Genomic DNA, 17,195 nt, shown 5'->3' on the forward strand with positions numbered 1-17,195 from the left:
GGGGCCACCTTTGCCTTATGAGTGACACCTCAGGCTGCAGCTCCACTGTTCCTCTCTGTCAGCAGAAACCTCTCTCTTCTGACCCCTCCTGCTGGGGTCTCAGCCAGCCAATCCCTGACCTGGAGGAAGGGGGAGCCTACCCCCCCTACTCCCTCATAAGGACCAGCTGGGGGCTGGGGGGGTGGCCGGCTGCGCAAGTAGGACTGGGGTAGGAACTTCGTGGAAAGTAGAAGAATCTGGGGGGGCAAGCAAGAAAAAGGAAGGAGCCCAGATCAACAGGCAGGTGGATACGCTGAAGAAGTCCCCCCACAAGTGAGAGGCCCCTAAGAAGGAAGACATCACCCCCTGGCCCCCAAGAAGGGAGCACAATGGAGGCCGCACACTCCAAGTCCACAGAGGAATGTTTGTCCTATTTTGGGGTGAGCGAGACCACAGGCCTTACCCCAGACCAAGTTAAACGGCATCTGGAAAAATACGGCCCCAATGGTAAGTATCCCTCAGAGGAGAAGCTGCGACGGCTGCCCTCCTACCCCAATCAGTGGGAGCTGCTTCAGGGGTGTGTAAGGTCGAGCAGGGCAGGGGTCTGTTTCTTGGAGGAGGAGGAAGAGGAGGAGGAAGAAGAGGATACTAAAGAAAAGTTTAGAAATCTGAAGTTTGAGGAGGTTTCGTAGGGTGACCTTGAACCTCGTGGGATACCCTTCTGATACCCTGATTCTCTTATGTTAACCATAGAGTTTGGGGTGCGGGGGCACGAGGCTGGGTCCTTACTGAATTTGTTCTCTTCTTCTTTTTCCCTGGCTAGAGCTCCCTGCTGAGGAAGGTAAGTTACCCTCGCCCTCCTGTGTGCCTCATTCTGACCCCCCTGCCTTCTCCTTCCTGAGACCCAGAGACTTCACCCAAAGGCAGGCACCCTTCCTCAAAGCTCAGTGTCAAACTTGGACACTTTCCCTGAGGCCTGCTCTGGAACAGTTGCCACAGATTTGAAGAGCCTTTTTGGCTGTTTCATCTCTTTCTCTCATGCCAAGCTGGGCTGCTGATCAACCTAGAGGACCAGGGCACCCTGGACTCTAGACCCCAGTCCATCCAGAGCCTCAGACACCAATCTTTTGGATCTTAACCCCTGGGACTCCTCTTCTTGCCTCTCCTCAGGCAAGTCTCTGTGGGAGTTGGTGGTAGAGCAGTTCGAAGACCTGCTGGTGCGGATTCTTCTCCTGGCTGCCTGCATTTCCTTTGTAAGTGCCGCCTGAAGTCGGCCTGTGGCCCTCGCTATCCCGGATGCCCTCGTCCAAGCCCTAACCGCCCTGTTTTCCATGCCGGGAGCTGGGGGTGGGGCGTCCCTTTGCTTCCTCCCCTGCAGAGAGGTTTTATTTTAAGCCCTGAGAGTGTTCTCAGCCAAAACACTGTAGCTAAGCCACCGTCCCAGCTTCAAGGGCTTCGAGAGCTCAGGTTACCCCCCACCCCCTCAGCCTATGCTCCCTGCTTCGATGAGGGCCTGAGGGCCGCTGTGTCTACTGGGGAACCACTATCACTCCCTGCCAGTCCTGGTTGGTCCCTACTCTGCTTTGCCAATCCTGCCCTGCCCTCTCTACTTGTGCTGCTGATTGACTAAAGACTTGGTACAAGGGCCAGTGTGCCCTCCAGACCTCACTAACCTTCCATACCTCACCCCTCAGCTGTCTCCAGGCTTTACCGTGTTAGGCCTAGAGCCTGGCGCCTACTTCTCTTTATCCAGCCTGATTCATCCTTACCTCTTGGTGTCTCCAGTGCCCTCAGAGCCTTAGGTTACCCCATCCCCTTTTTACATCTCCAATGTTCACAGTCCCCGCTCTGCTAGCTGCTTGCCACCCCCCATCCCAGCAGTCCATCTTGTGTTTTAGAATTTCTTTAGCATCTTAGTTGGAAAATAAGACCTAGAAGTGAAAAACAAAAACAAAAACAAACAAACAAAACTAATACTGTGGAGGCCCCATGCACGCCTGAACCTAAGCTGGCAGAGCCTCCCCTCTCTCCTCAGATTTGCTCCTTGACATTTGCCTGTGGCTGCTGCCTGGCAGTGGTAACAGCTGGGGTGGGGTGGGTGCAGGAGGCCTGTAATCCTACCTCCCGCCTGTTCTCTCATGAAATTGGAGCTTCCATGCCTTGGTGGTAAGGGAGGGCTGTGGGTGGGCTGGGCCCTTCCAGGATCATAGGGATTTTCCTACTGGGCTTGGGTCCCTGTGGGATGGATGTGGATGTAAGGGTGGTTGACCCTGGGTGTCCCCAGAGGTTTGCTTACAAGCCGACGATTTGGTCAGGGAAACCTGAAAGCCTTCCCAGGTGATCCAAGGGTGTGCGGCTGCACTGCCAGTCTGCACAGCGTCACAAGGATGGCTGGGTCTGTGTGCTTGGGGCTCTGTGGCAAAGGGAGGAGTCTCAGGTAAGTGTGGGGCTTCAGCACCCCGCAGGCCCCTTAGCGCCTGTCCACGGGCCATCCTCTGCAGCCATCTTCAAAGGCCTCCCAATTCCTTTTGTCCTTTATGGGCTGTGTTACCGTTGTCCGCTGACTCTCCCTTCCCCTCTCAGGTGCTGGCCTGGTTTGAGGAAGGTGAAGAAACTGTCACTGCCTTTGTGGAGCCTTTTGTCATTCTCCTGATCCTCATTGCCAACGCCATTGTGGGGGTCTGGCAGGTTAGTTTTGACCCTTCTCCGACCTCGTGTCTTAACACTGAGTAAGGGGCCACGGCCACTTTTCCTTCCGGTCTGTCACTGTCATCATTCCCGGGCCTTGCCTGCTCCTCTGGTCCTCTCACTGTGCTTGGGAAGGTAGGGAGTGTTGGAAAGACTCGTCCCTCAGCCTGTCTCCTCACCTGTGAAAGAGGGCTAGCAAGAAAGTGTGGTGCACAGCCCTTCAGCACCGCAGGGGCAGGGGCAGGGGCAGGGGCAGGAGTCTCTCTAGTTCTAGGCTAGTGGGGACTACAATGTGAATTTCTGTTTTTTTTTTTTTTTTTAATGCTAGGGTGGCACACACTTAGAACGCCACTACAGAGAGAAAGGAAAGGAAAGGGGGCAAAGTCAGATGTGGTGGCACACACCAGAGGCTGGAAGATCTCTGTGAATTTGAGGCCCATATGGTCTACATAGAGGTTCAAGGTCAGGCAGGACTACATAATGAGCCCCTGATTTAGAGAGAGAGAGAGAGAGAGAGAGAGAGAGAGAGAGAAAAGAAAAAGAAAAAGAAAAAGAAAAAGAAAAAGAAAAACAGGGCTCATAACTGTGCTCCTCAGTTTGATGCAATTGAAAAGGACCTGGAAGTCCACAGCACATAGTAGACATTTAGTAAATTACCCATTGGTTTCTGTTCCCACTCAAATCACCACTTTGTTTTCTGCTTTGTTTTTGTTTATTTGTTTTGTTTTTCTTTTTAAAATTCTTTTCTTCTCAGCCCAAACCCCTCTCCCTTGTTTTTAGCCACTTTTAGTGACATTTTCTACAGCACCCCTCCCTGCTGTGTGTGGGGTTCTGTGTACCCCTCCGGCCAGCTGGACCTGCGCCATCAACATGCCTGTCCTTTCTCCAGTCTTCCTCTTTCTGCTAGGATCCCATGCCCTACCTCCACCTGGATGTCCGTCACCCTTCCTGCCGGGATCCAGACCTGCCTCCTGCGGGCCCAGGGCCTTCTCTCTCACTCTGCTCTCCACTGCTCTCCTCCTCAGGAGCGGAATGCAGAGAACGCCATTGAGGCGCTGAAAGAATATGAACCTGAGATGGGGAAGGTCTATCGGGCTGACCGAAAGTCAGTGCAAAGGATCAAGGCTCGGGACATCGTCCCTGGGGACATCGTGGAGGTGGCTGGTAAGTGCTGGTCAGATTTGGGTCAGGGGACCTGTCAGCCCTGACGCTGCTATCTATGAGGATGGTGGCTTTGCTTCTCCTTCCCAGACTCCTCAGGGGTCATTCCAGGACATGCAGGCCACAGCACCCCTCCCCACTAGAGTCTCAATAGGAACAGCTAGTCCTGTCCCCGAGGCAGCAGACAGACCCCTTGTCCCCCCTCCCCTCAACCAACACTTGCAAGCAACAGGTGGAAGCCGGTCCCTGCCAATGTCCCCATCTCCACCCCTTCCCGGGCCTGGCTCTCCTCTCCTTCCACCCACCAGTGGTCAGTTTTCAGTCTTGACCCCTCAGTGTCCTTGAGGCCTCTCAAAGGGGAAGGAATGAGAGCAGAAGGGAGTAGGGGTGGGGGTGGGGTGGGGGTGGGGTGGATGACTACCCCAACCACCATGTAAGGGTAACTCCTAGTTCTCTCCCCAGCTAGGAGCACGGGACCTATGAGGAGGGCGCTCAAGGAGGGCCCTGCCCCCTCAGGGACACTTAATGCCGCTCGCTCAGGGAGGGGTGCGGCTGGGTAGCTAAGATTACTAGGATTCTGCCCCCTTCAGCGCTTTTTATATTTGCTCTGAGTAGGACTTTCCACCTCTCTCGGTCCCTACCGGGTGAATGTGTATTTCTAAGCTTCTGTCCCTCATACTGTGTCACCTTCTATACCATGTCACCACCAGGAGAAGTATAGGGTGTGAAGCTGGTGGGCAGAAAGACCCCTCAGCTCCATGACAGGGCAGTCCTGCTATGGTGACAGTTTGGGGTCAGTGCCATGAATGTCTATAAATACCACCTGGGCTTCAGTGACAAGTGTGTCGTCTGACAGCGTGGCTGGTCTGCTGGTCTCCTCCTTCCTCCTGCTTCCTCTGACACTAGAGAAGGGACCTTAGAAACCGAGAGAAAGGAGAGCAAGTGAACTTTGCCCCAATTCCACCCATGGGGCTGAGGTGGCTTTAGGCAGAAATCTGAGGAGGGGTGTGTGTGTCCCCCAAAGGTCTCTAGACCTTTTGCAGAGTGTCCTCCTCAGCACCTCCCAAGGTGGGGCTTTCGTAGTCGGCCCCCCACTCCCTGTCTGGGAAGCCCTGCATTGCAGTCGGGAATGCTCCCTCACGAGGCCCTCTGGGCGCTCTGCAGCCCAGGCTCCACTGTCACCCTCCCTTGGCCTGGATTTTCTCAGCCTCACTCTCTGATCTTCCAAGTCACCCTCTTTTCTCTGAGTTACATCATTATGTTTCCTTCTTTACCTTTCTCTGGCTTCTTTTTCTCAGTTTTAGCTGGCTTGTCCCTAGTGGCCCCTTTGGTTATTGAGAATACATTTAGTGAGCACACACTACCCGCCAGGAATTTAGTGGGCTGCCTTTACAGGCCCACAGCCAGTGGGAAGAGGTACATTTAGTTGCGGACAGTAGAATAGCGTCATCTGGGCTGGGGGTAGAGCAAGATGGGAAATCCTGTGCTGAAGGCCCGTGAAAGGCAGGGCTGGATACTGTAGGATCTGAAGGATGGATGATGGGAAGGAGACAGAGATTGCGAAGAAATTAAACCCTTTTCCCAGCTGAACTCACTCCTCTCTCCGCAGTTGGGGACAAAGTCCCCGCAGACATCCGCATCCTCTCTATCAAATCCACCACCCTTCGGGTCGACCAGTCCATCCTGACAGGTAGGCCCAAGTGGGAGGGTGTGGTGAGGAAGGAGCTAGGCAGACAGAGAACAGGTCTTGGGTGGCTGAAAGAGGACATCCTGCAGTAGGACCTCGTTCTGGTTCTAAGGTAGCATTATCAGTGTGACATGGCCTTCATTCTGTCACAGGGGTGTGGGGGAGGACGTTTGACTATATTCCATAGCCCTACACCTTCTATATGGACATAGGAACTCAACCCTGCCACAAACTGTCCTATCTTCTCCAATGCCTTATCTTCTCCAATGTCCCAAAAGCCCTCATATGAGGGATTCTGGGATAGAGTGTGGACTTTGGATACACTTTAAACTCTGGGAGGGAAACAGTACAAACTGAGCCCACAGCAGGAGGATCTAGCTCTTGTCCTTGGTGGGGAGGCCACACCAGTAGTGAGGACTTCTGTCTCCAGGAATGTGCTATGGAGTAGACAGATGCTCCATACCCACTGGTTTATTTGGTTCCCACCAGGACATTGGGAGCAAATGGAAGTCAAGCTATCAAAGTCACACAGCACACCAGGCTTGCTCAGTGTCTTTTAACTCTAAAGGCAGTGGACTTCCTGCCTGTCCCAAAAACCTTCCTCCAGAGGCCACCGGAGCGCTTCCTTGCTGATTAGGAGGGGTCGGGATGTTACGGAGAGGCAATGACAGCCCCTGAAGCTCTCTGGCCCTTTCTCCACAGGAGAGTCTGTGTCTGTCATCAAGCACACAGATCCTGTCCCTGATCCCCGAGCTGTCAACCAGGACAAGAAGAACATGCTCTTCTCAGTAAGCCGTCATACTCAGCCAGAGGACCTGGGTGTAGCGGTGTGGCTGAGGAAAAAGAGAAGAGGCCTGACCCTACCCCTGCCTTACCTTCCCAGGGTACCAACATCGCAGCCGGCAAGGCCGTAGGCATCGTGGCCACCACTGGTGTGAGTACTGAGATTGGCAAGATCCGAGACCAAATGGCTGCCACTGAGCAGGACAAGACCCCGCTGCAGCAGAAGCTTGATGAGTTTGGGGAGCAGCTGTCCAAGGTCATCTCCCTCATCTGTGTGGCTGTTTGGCTCATCAACATCGGCCACTTCAATGACCCCGTCCATGGGGGCTCCTGGTTCCGGGGGGCCATTTACTACTTCAAGATTGCTGTGGCCTTGGCTGTGGCAGCCATCCCAGAGGGTAAGGCAGTCATTCCTTGTCATCTGCTATCTCACGGCAAAGAGTATTTCCAGATAAAATAACTACGATGGGTCCCGTGGAGAAGGACCTGAGGGCTCTGGTGGCCGTTACGTAGCAACCACAGTAGGCCTTACTCCTCCTGTTCCTCCTGCTTTATTTGCTTACGAGATCTCTGTCCCCATAGGGCTTCCTGCTGTCATCACCACCTGCTTGGCCTTGGGTACCCGCCGGATGGCCAAGAAGAACGCCATCGTGAGGAGTTTGCCCTCTGTGGAAACCCTGGGCTGTACTTCCGTCATCTGTTCTGACAAAACAGGGACCCTCACCACCAACCAGATGTCAGTTTGCAAGGTCAGGAGAAGCATAGGCTGTCTGGCAGATTGGCGCCTGCCAGGGGGTGGCATGCATCCTCTCAAGATGGGCTTCTTAGAGTGGCCTGGGAGATGCCAGAGAGTCAATTAAGTGCCACCCTTGGATCAGGGGAAATGCTGTATTAGTTTGTCTTCTGTTCCTTTCGTAAAACCCTAAAATCAGCTTGGGGAGTTGAGGTTTTAGTTGGCTCCCATGTCCCAGTCACAGACCGTCATCGAGAGAAGTCAGGACGGAAACGGAGGCAGGAGCAGAGGCAGGAACCACAGAGGAACACTGTCTGCTGGCTTGCTTTCTGTTGCTGTGATAAAACCTGACTAAAAGCAGCTTTGGGAGGAGAGGGTTTATTTCCTATAGCTCACGGTCTATCATTGAGGAAAGCCGAGACAGGAACTCAAGCTAAGAGCTTGAAGCAGATACTGTGGAGGCAGAGGGAGCGCTGCTTACTGGCCCACTCAGCCTGCTTCCTTAATAACCCCAGGGCCTGCCGGGCTGTGGTGGCGCACAACTGTAATCCAGCACTCTGGGAGGCAGAGGCAGGCGGATTTCTGAGTTTGAGGCCAGCCTGGTCTACAGAGTGAGTTCCAGGACAGCCAGGGCTATACAGAGAAACCCTGTTTGGAAAAAAAAATCCAAAACAAGAACACACAAACAAACAAACAACCCCAGGGCCACCTGCCGGAGTGGCGCTGCCCACAGTGGTCTGAGCCCTTCCACACCAGTCATTAAGGTCCCCCATAGGCCAGTCTGATGGAGGCAATCCTTCAGTTGGGTCTTCTCTGTCAGGCTGACAAAAACAAACAAACAAACAAACAACACCCAAAAAACAAAACCAAAAGACCCAGATACCACAACCTGGTCCCTGGGCCATGTGTCTCTCTGATCTTCCCACCAGTCCATTCAGGGACATTGTCTTTAACCTCACTTTTCAGGAAAGTAAACTGAGGTTTAGGGAGATTTAGGGCTTCACCAGAAGATATAAAGTTTATAAAAAGAAGAACAAGGCCCAGCAGTGCATGCCTGTGATCCATGCACTCAGGAGGTGAAGGCAGGGGCATTGTGCGTGTGGCCTGCCTTGCGTACATATTTAAAGGCCAGCTAGAGCTGGGGATATTGGGGTACATGGATCAATTACATCGATAAGTTCAAGGACAGCCTGGCAACAGTAGCATTCTGTCTCGTCGGGTGGGGTGTACAGAACTGAGTTCCAAACCCGAGTATGCGTGGTTCTCACTTCTTGTAACTTCTGTTTGTGCGGCAGCACACCACCTGCGCCCAGGGGCCACTGCATGACAGGGCCAGCAAGCCTGACCATGGTGGGCTTCAAGGCTCTTTTAGGTGTTGTCTACTGATGCCTCCTCCCCTGCCCTAAACAGAGTTCTCTGGAATAATGTACCTTTGATGTAAAAATGGCTTTTCTGTAGGGCTGGGGCTTTAGTTCAGTGGCAGAGTGCTAGCCTAGTATGCACAAGACCCTCTGTTCTAGCCCTAGTACTACAAAAATAAATGAATGAATGAATGAATGAATGAATGAATGAATGCCTGGTGTAAGTAACCATGCCTGACACAGGAGGATTGCCAGGAGTTTCAGGCCAGCCTTGTGAGTTCCAGGAGAAACCCTGTTTCAATAAGTAAATGAACAAAAAAGAAGGAAATAAATGAAATGTTTAAAAGGTGAAGAACAAGGAGTTTCTAGTGGGATCGAGATGAAGCAGACAGTGTGGGCAGATCGAGTTGCTAGCCTGAAGGTCATGTCCTCCACCTCTCTCTAACACACAGGCTTCACCGCCAGACCACAGGCTTGTAGGATGTGACTCTTGTCCTCCTATGAGTTAAGGCACAACTTTATAGCAAAAGAACCCACACTTTGAGCTCTTCCTGCAGGAAGCTCCCGCCCTGTGGCTAGAGCCGCAACTGTGCTGGTAGTGTTTAATTTTGTTGAGACAATGTTTCTCCATGTATCCTTCAATGTCCTAGATCTCCCTTTGTAGAGCATGCTGGCCTAGAACTCAGAGATCCACCCACCATTGCCTCCCAAACTAAAGATGTTAAAGGCCTTTAGTTGCCGGGCTGTGGTGGCGCACGCCTGTAATCCCAGCACTCTGGGAGGCAGAGGCAGGCGGATTTCTGAGTTCGAGGCCAGCTTGGTCTACGGAGTGAGTTCCAGGACAGCCAGTGCTATACAGAGAAACCCTGTCTCGAGGAAAAAAGAAAAAAAAAAAAAGGCCTTTAGTTTAAGGACTTAAGGGACTAAAGGAGTGTGCCGCTACCACCCAGCTCAGTAACTGGCTTTTTAAGGCCAGTGATGAAGAATTCTTGCAAAACAAGGAATGACGGGAACAGTACAGAGAGGGTCAAGGAGAAGGGAATTGGTGGGAAATGCTAGGAAATTTGCTTAATCTGGACTTAGGGGTGCCTCTGCTCAGGGGTGGTGATGTGAAATATCTGTGTGGTCCTTCTCCCCTGCAGATGTTCATCATCGACAGGGTGGACGGGGATGTCTGCTCACTGAATGAGTTCTCCATCACTGGCTCTACCTATGCTCCTGAGGGAGAGGTGTAAGTCATCTAGGAGTGTCCTGAGTACTGCGTGCACATCCCCACGTCTCTCCTCTGGGACGATGCCCTAGTCGTTTCCCCTTCCTTCTTCTCTCCCTACTTTCCCACGCAGTCCTCCATCTCTCCCTTCCTGACGCCTGTCCACTCCTCTCTGCTCTCTGTATCTCATCATGCTCTGTTCTCCATCATTTCTCTCCTCCCCTCCTGCCCACCTTGCTGCCAGCTTGAAGAATGATAAGCCAATCCGAGCAGGGCAGTATGATGGGCTAGTGGAGCTCGCTACCATCTGTGCCCTCTGCAATGACTCCTCCTTGGACTTTAATGAGGTAATCTTCTACCTCCCCCCCCCCCCCACACACACCCACCCAAAGCCTTGTCCCTTCCATTCCTGCTGCTCAGACCATGCTTCCTTCCTGGGCAATCCAGGGGAAAGCAGGCTCAGGAAGCAAAAAAAATGCAAGAAGGGAATGGCTGGCTTCTTCTTGTTCCATCAAGACAAAGAGGTGTTGGTTGAGGACAGGGGACAGGGAATCAAGGTGCACACTTCCTCTTCCTCCTCTGTCCATTTCAGACCAAAGGTGTCTATGAGAAGGTGGGGGAGGCCACGGAGACAGCCCTCACCACCTTGGTGGAGAAGATGAACGTGTTCAACACGGAAGTGAGAAGCCTCTCTAAAGTGGAGCGGGCCAATGCCTGCAACTCGGTGAGTTGGGACGCCCTCCATATGCCTAGCCTCAGGATCCAGGCCAACCCAGCAGACAAAGCCTTGTGTCTGTGCTGGGACCCCAACTAGGTAGGACCCCCCCCCCCCCATGGCTTCACCCACTGCTTTTCCAATCCAGGCTGAGCTCTGGTGAAATCCCCTTTCCCCATAGTAATACAGCTAGTGCTATCTGACTACAATACCCTGGGAGGTCACTTCTTCTTGTTGTGACCCAAGGTTGGACAAAGCTGGACAGAAGCCATGGTGCCACTTGCTGGGCTGGCCCTGACTGTAGCCACAGCACCTTGGCCTCTGTCAGCTCTCCTGTCTTGGTGTGGCTCCTGGGCTGTGCAGCCATCTATCCCCCAGGGTAGTGGGGTCCACTCCAGGGGACAGGCACAGTGCTGGCACTCACTGAGCTCTTGCTGTGACCACTTGCTGGTCTCTTGGGTATAATGCTACCTGCATTTCTCTTTCTTGACATCCTCCTGCTTCAGTCTGCAAGAGTTGGCATTAGCAGTATGAACCTCCATGACTGACTTTCCTCTATCTCTCTGTTTTGTTGTTGGTCCTCGGAAACGGAATCCAGAAACTTACATGTGCTAGGCAAATTTTTTTGTTTTGTTTTTCTTTTTCTTTTTTTTCTGAGACAGGGTTTCTTTGTATAGCCCTGGCTGTCCTGGAACTTACTCTGTAGACCAGGCTGGCCTCAAACTCAGAAATCCGCCTGCCTCTGCCTCCCAAGTGCTGGGATTAAAGGCATACACCACCACCGCCTGGCTTTTTTTCTTTTTTCAAGACAAGAATTTCTCTGTGTAACTCTTGATGTCCTGGTACTCACTCTGTAGACCAGGCTGGCCTGAGTGCTGGGGTTAAAGGCATGCACCGCTATATTAGTTCTGCTTCTGTGTAATGTCTATGTGTCAAATCCCCTGGAACTGGAATACAGACAGTTGTGAGCTACCATAGGGTGCTGGGATTCGAACCTGGGACCTTTGAAAGAGCATCCAGTGCTCTTAACCACTGAACCATATCTCCAGACTTATTTCTTTCCTTTTTTTTTATTTCTTTCCTTTACAAAAACATTTTTATTAATTTAAAAATTTCCTTTCATGTATGTGTGAGATATAGATGGCCACTTTGTTTATTGTTATGCATTTGTGTGCAGTGAGAATGTATGATATGTCGCAGGGAGCTCGTGTACTATGGTGTGTATATGGAGGTCAGAGAGCTCTTGGGAATTGTTTCTTGTCTTTCACTGTGGTTCTGGAATCCAGCTCGGGCTTGCATGGTCATCAGGTTGTGTCCCAAACACTTTTTTTTTCTACTAAGCTATGTCTGCTTTAATATCACAAAAAAGTTGGGCTGGAGAGATGGCTCAGTGGTTAAGAGCACTGACAGCTCTTCCAGAGGTCCTGAGTTCAATTCCCAGCAACCACATAGTGGCTCACAACCATCTGTAATGGGATCCGATGTCCTCTTCTGTGTGTGTCTGAAGACAGCGACAGTGTACTCATACATAAAATAAACACACCTTTAAGAAAAAAAAATCACAAAAAAGTAAATCTATTTTTTTTCTTTTAGTGTTAAGGATTAAGTTTGAGGCTTCATGCCTGATAGGCAAATGTTTTCATTGCTACCTCCCTGGCTCTTGTCATTTCTATTTGATTCTGCAGATGGTTTGTATATCTATCCATGTATCTATGTGTGTACTTATGTATGTATGTACGTATGTATGTATGTATATATGATGCTGGCACTAAGCCCCCAAGACTCCCTCTCACATGCTGGGCAGGAGCTTTACCACTGAGCTAGAGCCTTAGTCCCATCTGCAATACAGTGGGTAAATAAAGGCTATCAATATTGTTTTCTTTCCCTTTGTTCTGTTTGGGGATAAAGCCGTGCTGCCCAGGCTGGATCGGTCTTTAACTCACGGCACAACTCCAGCTTTAGTGTGCAGCGCTAGCGCTATAGGTGTGAACCGTGCTTGGCCACACTTGGCTGTGGCTCTCACTGATTTCCCACTGTGTGCTCGGTACTGGGTCTACCCTGTCTAATAACGCATGTGTCATTTAAATGCAAACGAAATAAAGGTGCTTGGGGAGCAGAGGCAGGAGAATCGCAGTAAGTTCAATGCTAACTTGGAGACCCTGCTTGAAAGAGTCCCGGTCACACTGGTTCCATTACCACCAGCGCGACCTCCAGTGGAGCAGATTGCATATTTCTTTGGTCACTGAAAGTTCTGTTGGGCAGCAGCATGCAAGGCCACTCTGTTTCTGATGTGCTGTAAACAGGACACTTGAGCTTTTGGTGTGGCTCAGTGGTAGTGCACCTGCCTAGCATGTATGAACTGTGAGTTCTAGCATCAGCACTATAAATATGAAAAACAGCCCACTGTCAAAATGGTAGGCTCCAGCCCTGGACTTCTAAGTTTGTCCTGTCTGTAACACAGCTTTGCTCCAGGCCCAGCCTCCGTGTGGGGTTTACTCTGCCGTAGATGCTTTGGGGCTGCTTTAAAGGGATCTGGTCTCTGCCTCCCAGGTGATCCGACAACTAATGAAGAAGGAGTTCACCCTGGAATTTTCCCGAGACAGGAAGTCTATGTCTGTCTACTGTTCCCCAGCTAAGTCTTCACGGGCTGCTGTAGGCAACAAGATGTTTGTCAAGGTCAGGAACCTTCTCTCTAATGCTGGGGCCCTTTCCTGTGTCTGCTCTCTGATCTCTGCAAGGCAGGCAAGGATCTCTGAATGCTGTTCCGGTTTTCCAGGGAGCCCCCGAGGGGGTCATCGACCGCTGCAACTATGTGCGTGTTGGCACAACCCGTGTGCCATTGACAGGCCCTGTGAAGGAGAAGATCATGTCCGTGATCAAGGAGTGGGGCACTGGCCGGGACACCCTGCGGTGTCTGGCACTGGCCACCCGGGACACGCCCCCCAAACGGGAGGAGATGGTTCTGGATGACTCAGCCAAGTTCATGGAGTATGAGGTGAGCCAGTAAAGGTCTTTTTGACCTAGGACTTGTGTTGAGACAGTTTTCCTAGTGGCTCCCTCCTGCCTACTGCCAGGATTCTTATCCCCAGTACAGCAAATTAATGGCTGTGTTCAATGGATCCCCAAATCACAAGGCATTAAGGTGTGACAGTTTCATGAAACATTTAACCCAGCCAGACGTGGTACCTCGGCCCTCAGTAGACTGAGGTAGGCCAGCCTCACAAGCAAGACCCCGTTTCAAAAACAACCGTGGAAACAAAAGCCAAGAAAAGTAGACAGAATCATTTAGTCCAGTGGTAACCGTACTCTGTGGGAATCACCCCAATGCAGAGTCTAAGCTTCTTTTGAGGCAACTGATGCACTGATGCACTTTCTGCTGTGGACGCTGAACAACCCCAAAAGCTCCCTGCCTGCATTTATAGAGGGAGATTATGACCTGCCAGGTGACAGCGTGTGCTCTGCTCGGGGACACAAGCTACTGTGCAGAACTACAGGTGTACCCACCACACCCAGCTCCAGATTTCCTTTTTTAAGTCAGTCAGTCTGTCAGTCAGTCTGTCTATCTGTATCTTTTTTTTTTTTTTTGAGACAGCGTTTCTGAGTATAACAGCCTTGGCTGTCCAGAAACTTGCTCTGTAGACCAGGTTGGCTTTGAATTCACAGAGATCCACCTGCCTATGCCTTCCAAGTGCTGGTATCAAAGGTGTGTGCCATCACTTTCCGACTCAGCAGGCCTTGGCACTGCTAGTATATGCAGGCATCATCCGGAACGAGAAGTGTTTTCTGGACCTGTGTTTCCAAGGTCCTGCTGTTGTCTAACACCAAGTCCCAATGTGGCAGGTCCCAGCGTCACCAACAGTGCTTCCTCTGAACGTCCTCCTGTCTGTCCCAAATTCCTCCCTGACCTGTCACCATCCGAATCTTTCCAGATGGACCTGACGTTTGTTGGTGTTGTGGGCATGTTGGATCCACCCCGAAAGGAGGTCACAGGCTCTATCCAGCTGTGTCGTGATGCTGGGATCCGAGTGATCATGATCACTGGGGACAACAAGGGTACAGCCATCGCCATCTGCCGACGAATTGGTATCTTTTCGGAGAATGAGGAAGTGACAGATCGTGCCTACACTGGCCGTGAGTTTGATGATCTGCCCCTGGCTGAGCAGCGGGAGGCCTGCAGACGCGCCTGCTGCTTCGCTCGTGTGGAGCCCTCACACAAGTCCAAGATTGTGGAGTACCTGCAGTCCTATGATGAGATCACAGCCATGGTGAGAAGTCCCAGAGGCTGCCTGGGCCAAGGCTCTGAGTGTCCCTATGCATGCCCAGAGGGGAGGGACTCTGTTTCTGCATGGAGTCTGAGGAGGGGACATATAAGGCATCTGGAATCTGGAGTTTCTCACTTTCTCCCTCCTTTCTTCAGACAGGGGATGGTGTCAATGATGCCCCTGCTCTGAAGAAAGCCGAGATTGGCATTGCCATGGGGTCTGGTACTGCTGTGGCTAAGACAGCCTCCGAGATGGTATTGGCTGACGATAACTTCTCCACCATTGTGGCTGCTGTGGAGGAAGGCCGCGCCATCTACAACAACATGAAACAGTTCATCCGCTACCTCATTTCCTCCAACGTGGGAGAGGTGGTCTGGTGAGCAGCCAACCCCCATCCCCCTAAAAAAAAAAAAAAAAAACAGGGCTGAGGGGATTCATCATGGGACTTGAAACAAAATCAATGTCTGACCTCCTTCCTCTGGCAGTATCTTCTTGACAGCAGCCTTGGGGCTGCCGGAGGCTCTGATCCCTGTGCAGCTGCTGTGGGTGAACTTGGTAACTGATGGGCTCCCTGCTACTGCCCTGGGATTTAACCCACCAGACCTGGACATCATGGACCGACCTCCCAGGAGTCCCAAGGAGCCTCTTATCAGCGGCTGGCTCTTTTTCCGCTACATGGCAATTGGGGGTGAGCAAGAAGGGACTCCACAAACTTTCCCAGCCTTCGGGACTGACCTTGTCCCTGATACCAGTTTTTCCCAATTCATACTGCCCAAAGGGGCCTCTTTCTGTCTCCAGCTGTCTCCGGCTGGGTAAGGCCCTCCTGATACCTCAGCCTGACCCCAGCTCCTCTCTTCTCCCCATCACAGGTTATGTGGGTGCAGCCACTGTGGGAGCAGCTGCCTGGTGGTTCTTGTATGCAGAGGATGGGCCTCATGTCAGCTACCATCAGCTGGTAGGGAGGGGGCTGGGGAGGTGGGCCCTGAGAGGACGATGCGGAAGGCTTCTGTGGACCTCAGGCTTCTGTCTCTTCCTTCGCAGACTCATTTCATGCAGTGCACCGAGCACAACCCTGAATTCGACGGCCTGGACTGTGAGGTCTTCGAGGCCCCCGAGCCCATGACCATGGCCTTGTCTGTGTTGGTGACCATTGAGATGTGCAACGCTCTCAACAGGTAGGTCCTGCCCGCGTGGGTGGACCTTTATGCTCTCCCCACCTCTCTTCTCCCTCCACTCTGCCTCACCGCATCTTTCTCTGTGTCCCCGTCTGCCTGGCCTTTGTCCCAGCCTGTCTGAGAACCAGTCCCTATTGCGGATGCCGCCCTGGGTGAACATCTGGCTGCTCGGCTCCATCTGCCTGTCCATGTCCCTCCACTTCCTCATCCTCTACGTTGACCCCCTTCCGGTGAGCTGCCACTCCCCCTCCGCCCCGGGGAGCCCATGCAGTGCATTGGCCCACAGGGTGCTCACAGGGCGTGATAGTTCGAGTCACCCTCATCCCCCTTTCCTCCTGTGGAAGCATTTGTCCTTCCTGACACCTGCTGTCCCCTTCCCAGATGATCTTCAAGCTCCGGGCCCTGGACTTTACCCAGTGGCTCATGGTCCTCAAGATCTCACTTCCGGTCATCGGGCTAGACGAGCTTCTCAAGTTCATTGCTCGGAACTATCTGGAGGGTAAGGACCATCCCCGTTTTCCCTGAGCAGAGCCCCTGCCCTCTGCGCCGCGAACACGCGCCACAAGTTACCCCCCTCTTCCTTTGTAGGTAGGTAAGTAAGTTCTTTTTGGCCCTGGTGGGACCAGTGTCCCCAGGGAGGGCAGTCCAAGGCCTGTCCCCACTCCGGTTATGACTGGTGGGATTTTCCCCCAACCTGCTCAGCCCTAAGGCTCCGAGGGCCTCCTTCCCTCTTGATAACGGCCTCTCTCTGTCCTCTCTGGCCATAGGATAACCACCCCCCTCCTCCATGTCTTTGAACCGTGTCACAGGTATTTCCCTATCCGCCCTGCCCCAGCTGCTGTACCCCGCCGCTCGCCCACCAGCCCACGCGCACCCCTGCGGTCACTTGCGCTCGCAGCTCTCTCTGGAGCCGCCGCTGCTGCTGCCACTGCCCGCTTCCACATGAGGGCCGTGCCGTTACTGTGGGCACTGGCAGCTGTGAGGCTGTGTCCTGGCCCTCCAGTCTGCTGGGCTGGGCTGCGCTGCGTCGCGCTGGCTGTCTCTGCTGCTGGGGCTGCGGTGGCTGGGGGAGGGTTGGGGTCTGGCACACCACAGGTGAGTAGGGAAGGGGTCCTTAGGCCCCTCCAGGTGAGTATACAAAGATGCACAAGGAGCTGCAGCCCTCTCCCACCCTCCCGTGCCCACCTGCTCCATCCCCTGCCTTTCTTCTTCCAGATCCAGAAGACGAAAGAAGGAAGTAACCAGCCCTTGTGCCCTGTCTTCCCCACCCTAATAGCAACGCATCTTCAGCCAACGCTGAAGCCCAGACCCTTCTTCTCCCTCGATTCTGTTTATAAATAAAGTTCCCCACCCCTCGTCCCCTTCAGCAACCTGCTTTCCCTCTGACCCTTGTAAATCCCCTTCCCGATCTCGACCTCACGGGGCTTGCAGGGACAAGGCA

At 52.7% G+C, this 17,195-nt stretch overlaps 1 protein-coding gene across 1 annotated transcript; it reads left to right on the plus strand.

Annotated features, from left to right (window-relative positions):
• The first annotated feature begins 334 nt into the window (after nt 1–334).
• On the plus strand, nt 335–17,149 carry Atp2a1 (ATPase sarcoplasmic/endoplasmic reticulum Ca2+ transporting 1). The gene is made up of 23 exons (XM_052199456.1): nt 335–486; nt 803–820; nt 1,150–1,232; nt 2,563–2,667; nt 3,693–3,831; nt 5,438–5,518; nt 6,218–6,303; nt 6,399–6,696; nt 6,881–7,047; nt 9,535–9,623; nt 9,847–9,949; nt 10,195–10,326; nt 12,868–12,993; nt 13,094–13,312; nt 14,247–14,582; nt 14,735–14,955; nt 15,065–15,267; nt 15,449–15,534; nt 15,621–15,754; nt 15,867–15,984; nt 16,136–16,253; nt 16,522–16,563; nt 16,970–17,149. The coding sequence occupies exons 1-22, from the start codon at nt 369–371 to the stop codon at nt 16,524–16,526; spliced, it is 2,985 nt and encodes a 994-aa protein (XP_052055416.1). The 5' UTR covers nt 335–368; the 3' UTR covers nt 16,527–16,563; nt 16,970–17,149.
• The last annotated feature ends 46 nt before the right edge of the window (nt 17,150–17,195 follow it).

Source organism: Apodemus sylvaticus, chromosome 1, assembly GCF_947179515.1.
Source record: "Apodemus sylvaticus chromosome 1, mApoSyl1.1, whole genome shotgun sequence".
Taxonomy (NCBI): Eukaryota; Metazoa; Chordata; class Mammalia; order Rodentia; family Muridae; genus Apodemus; species Apodemus sylvaticus.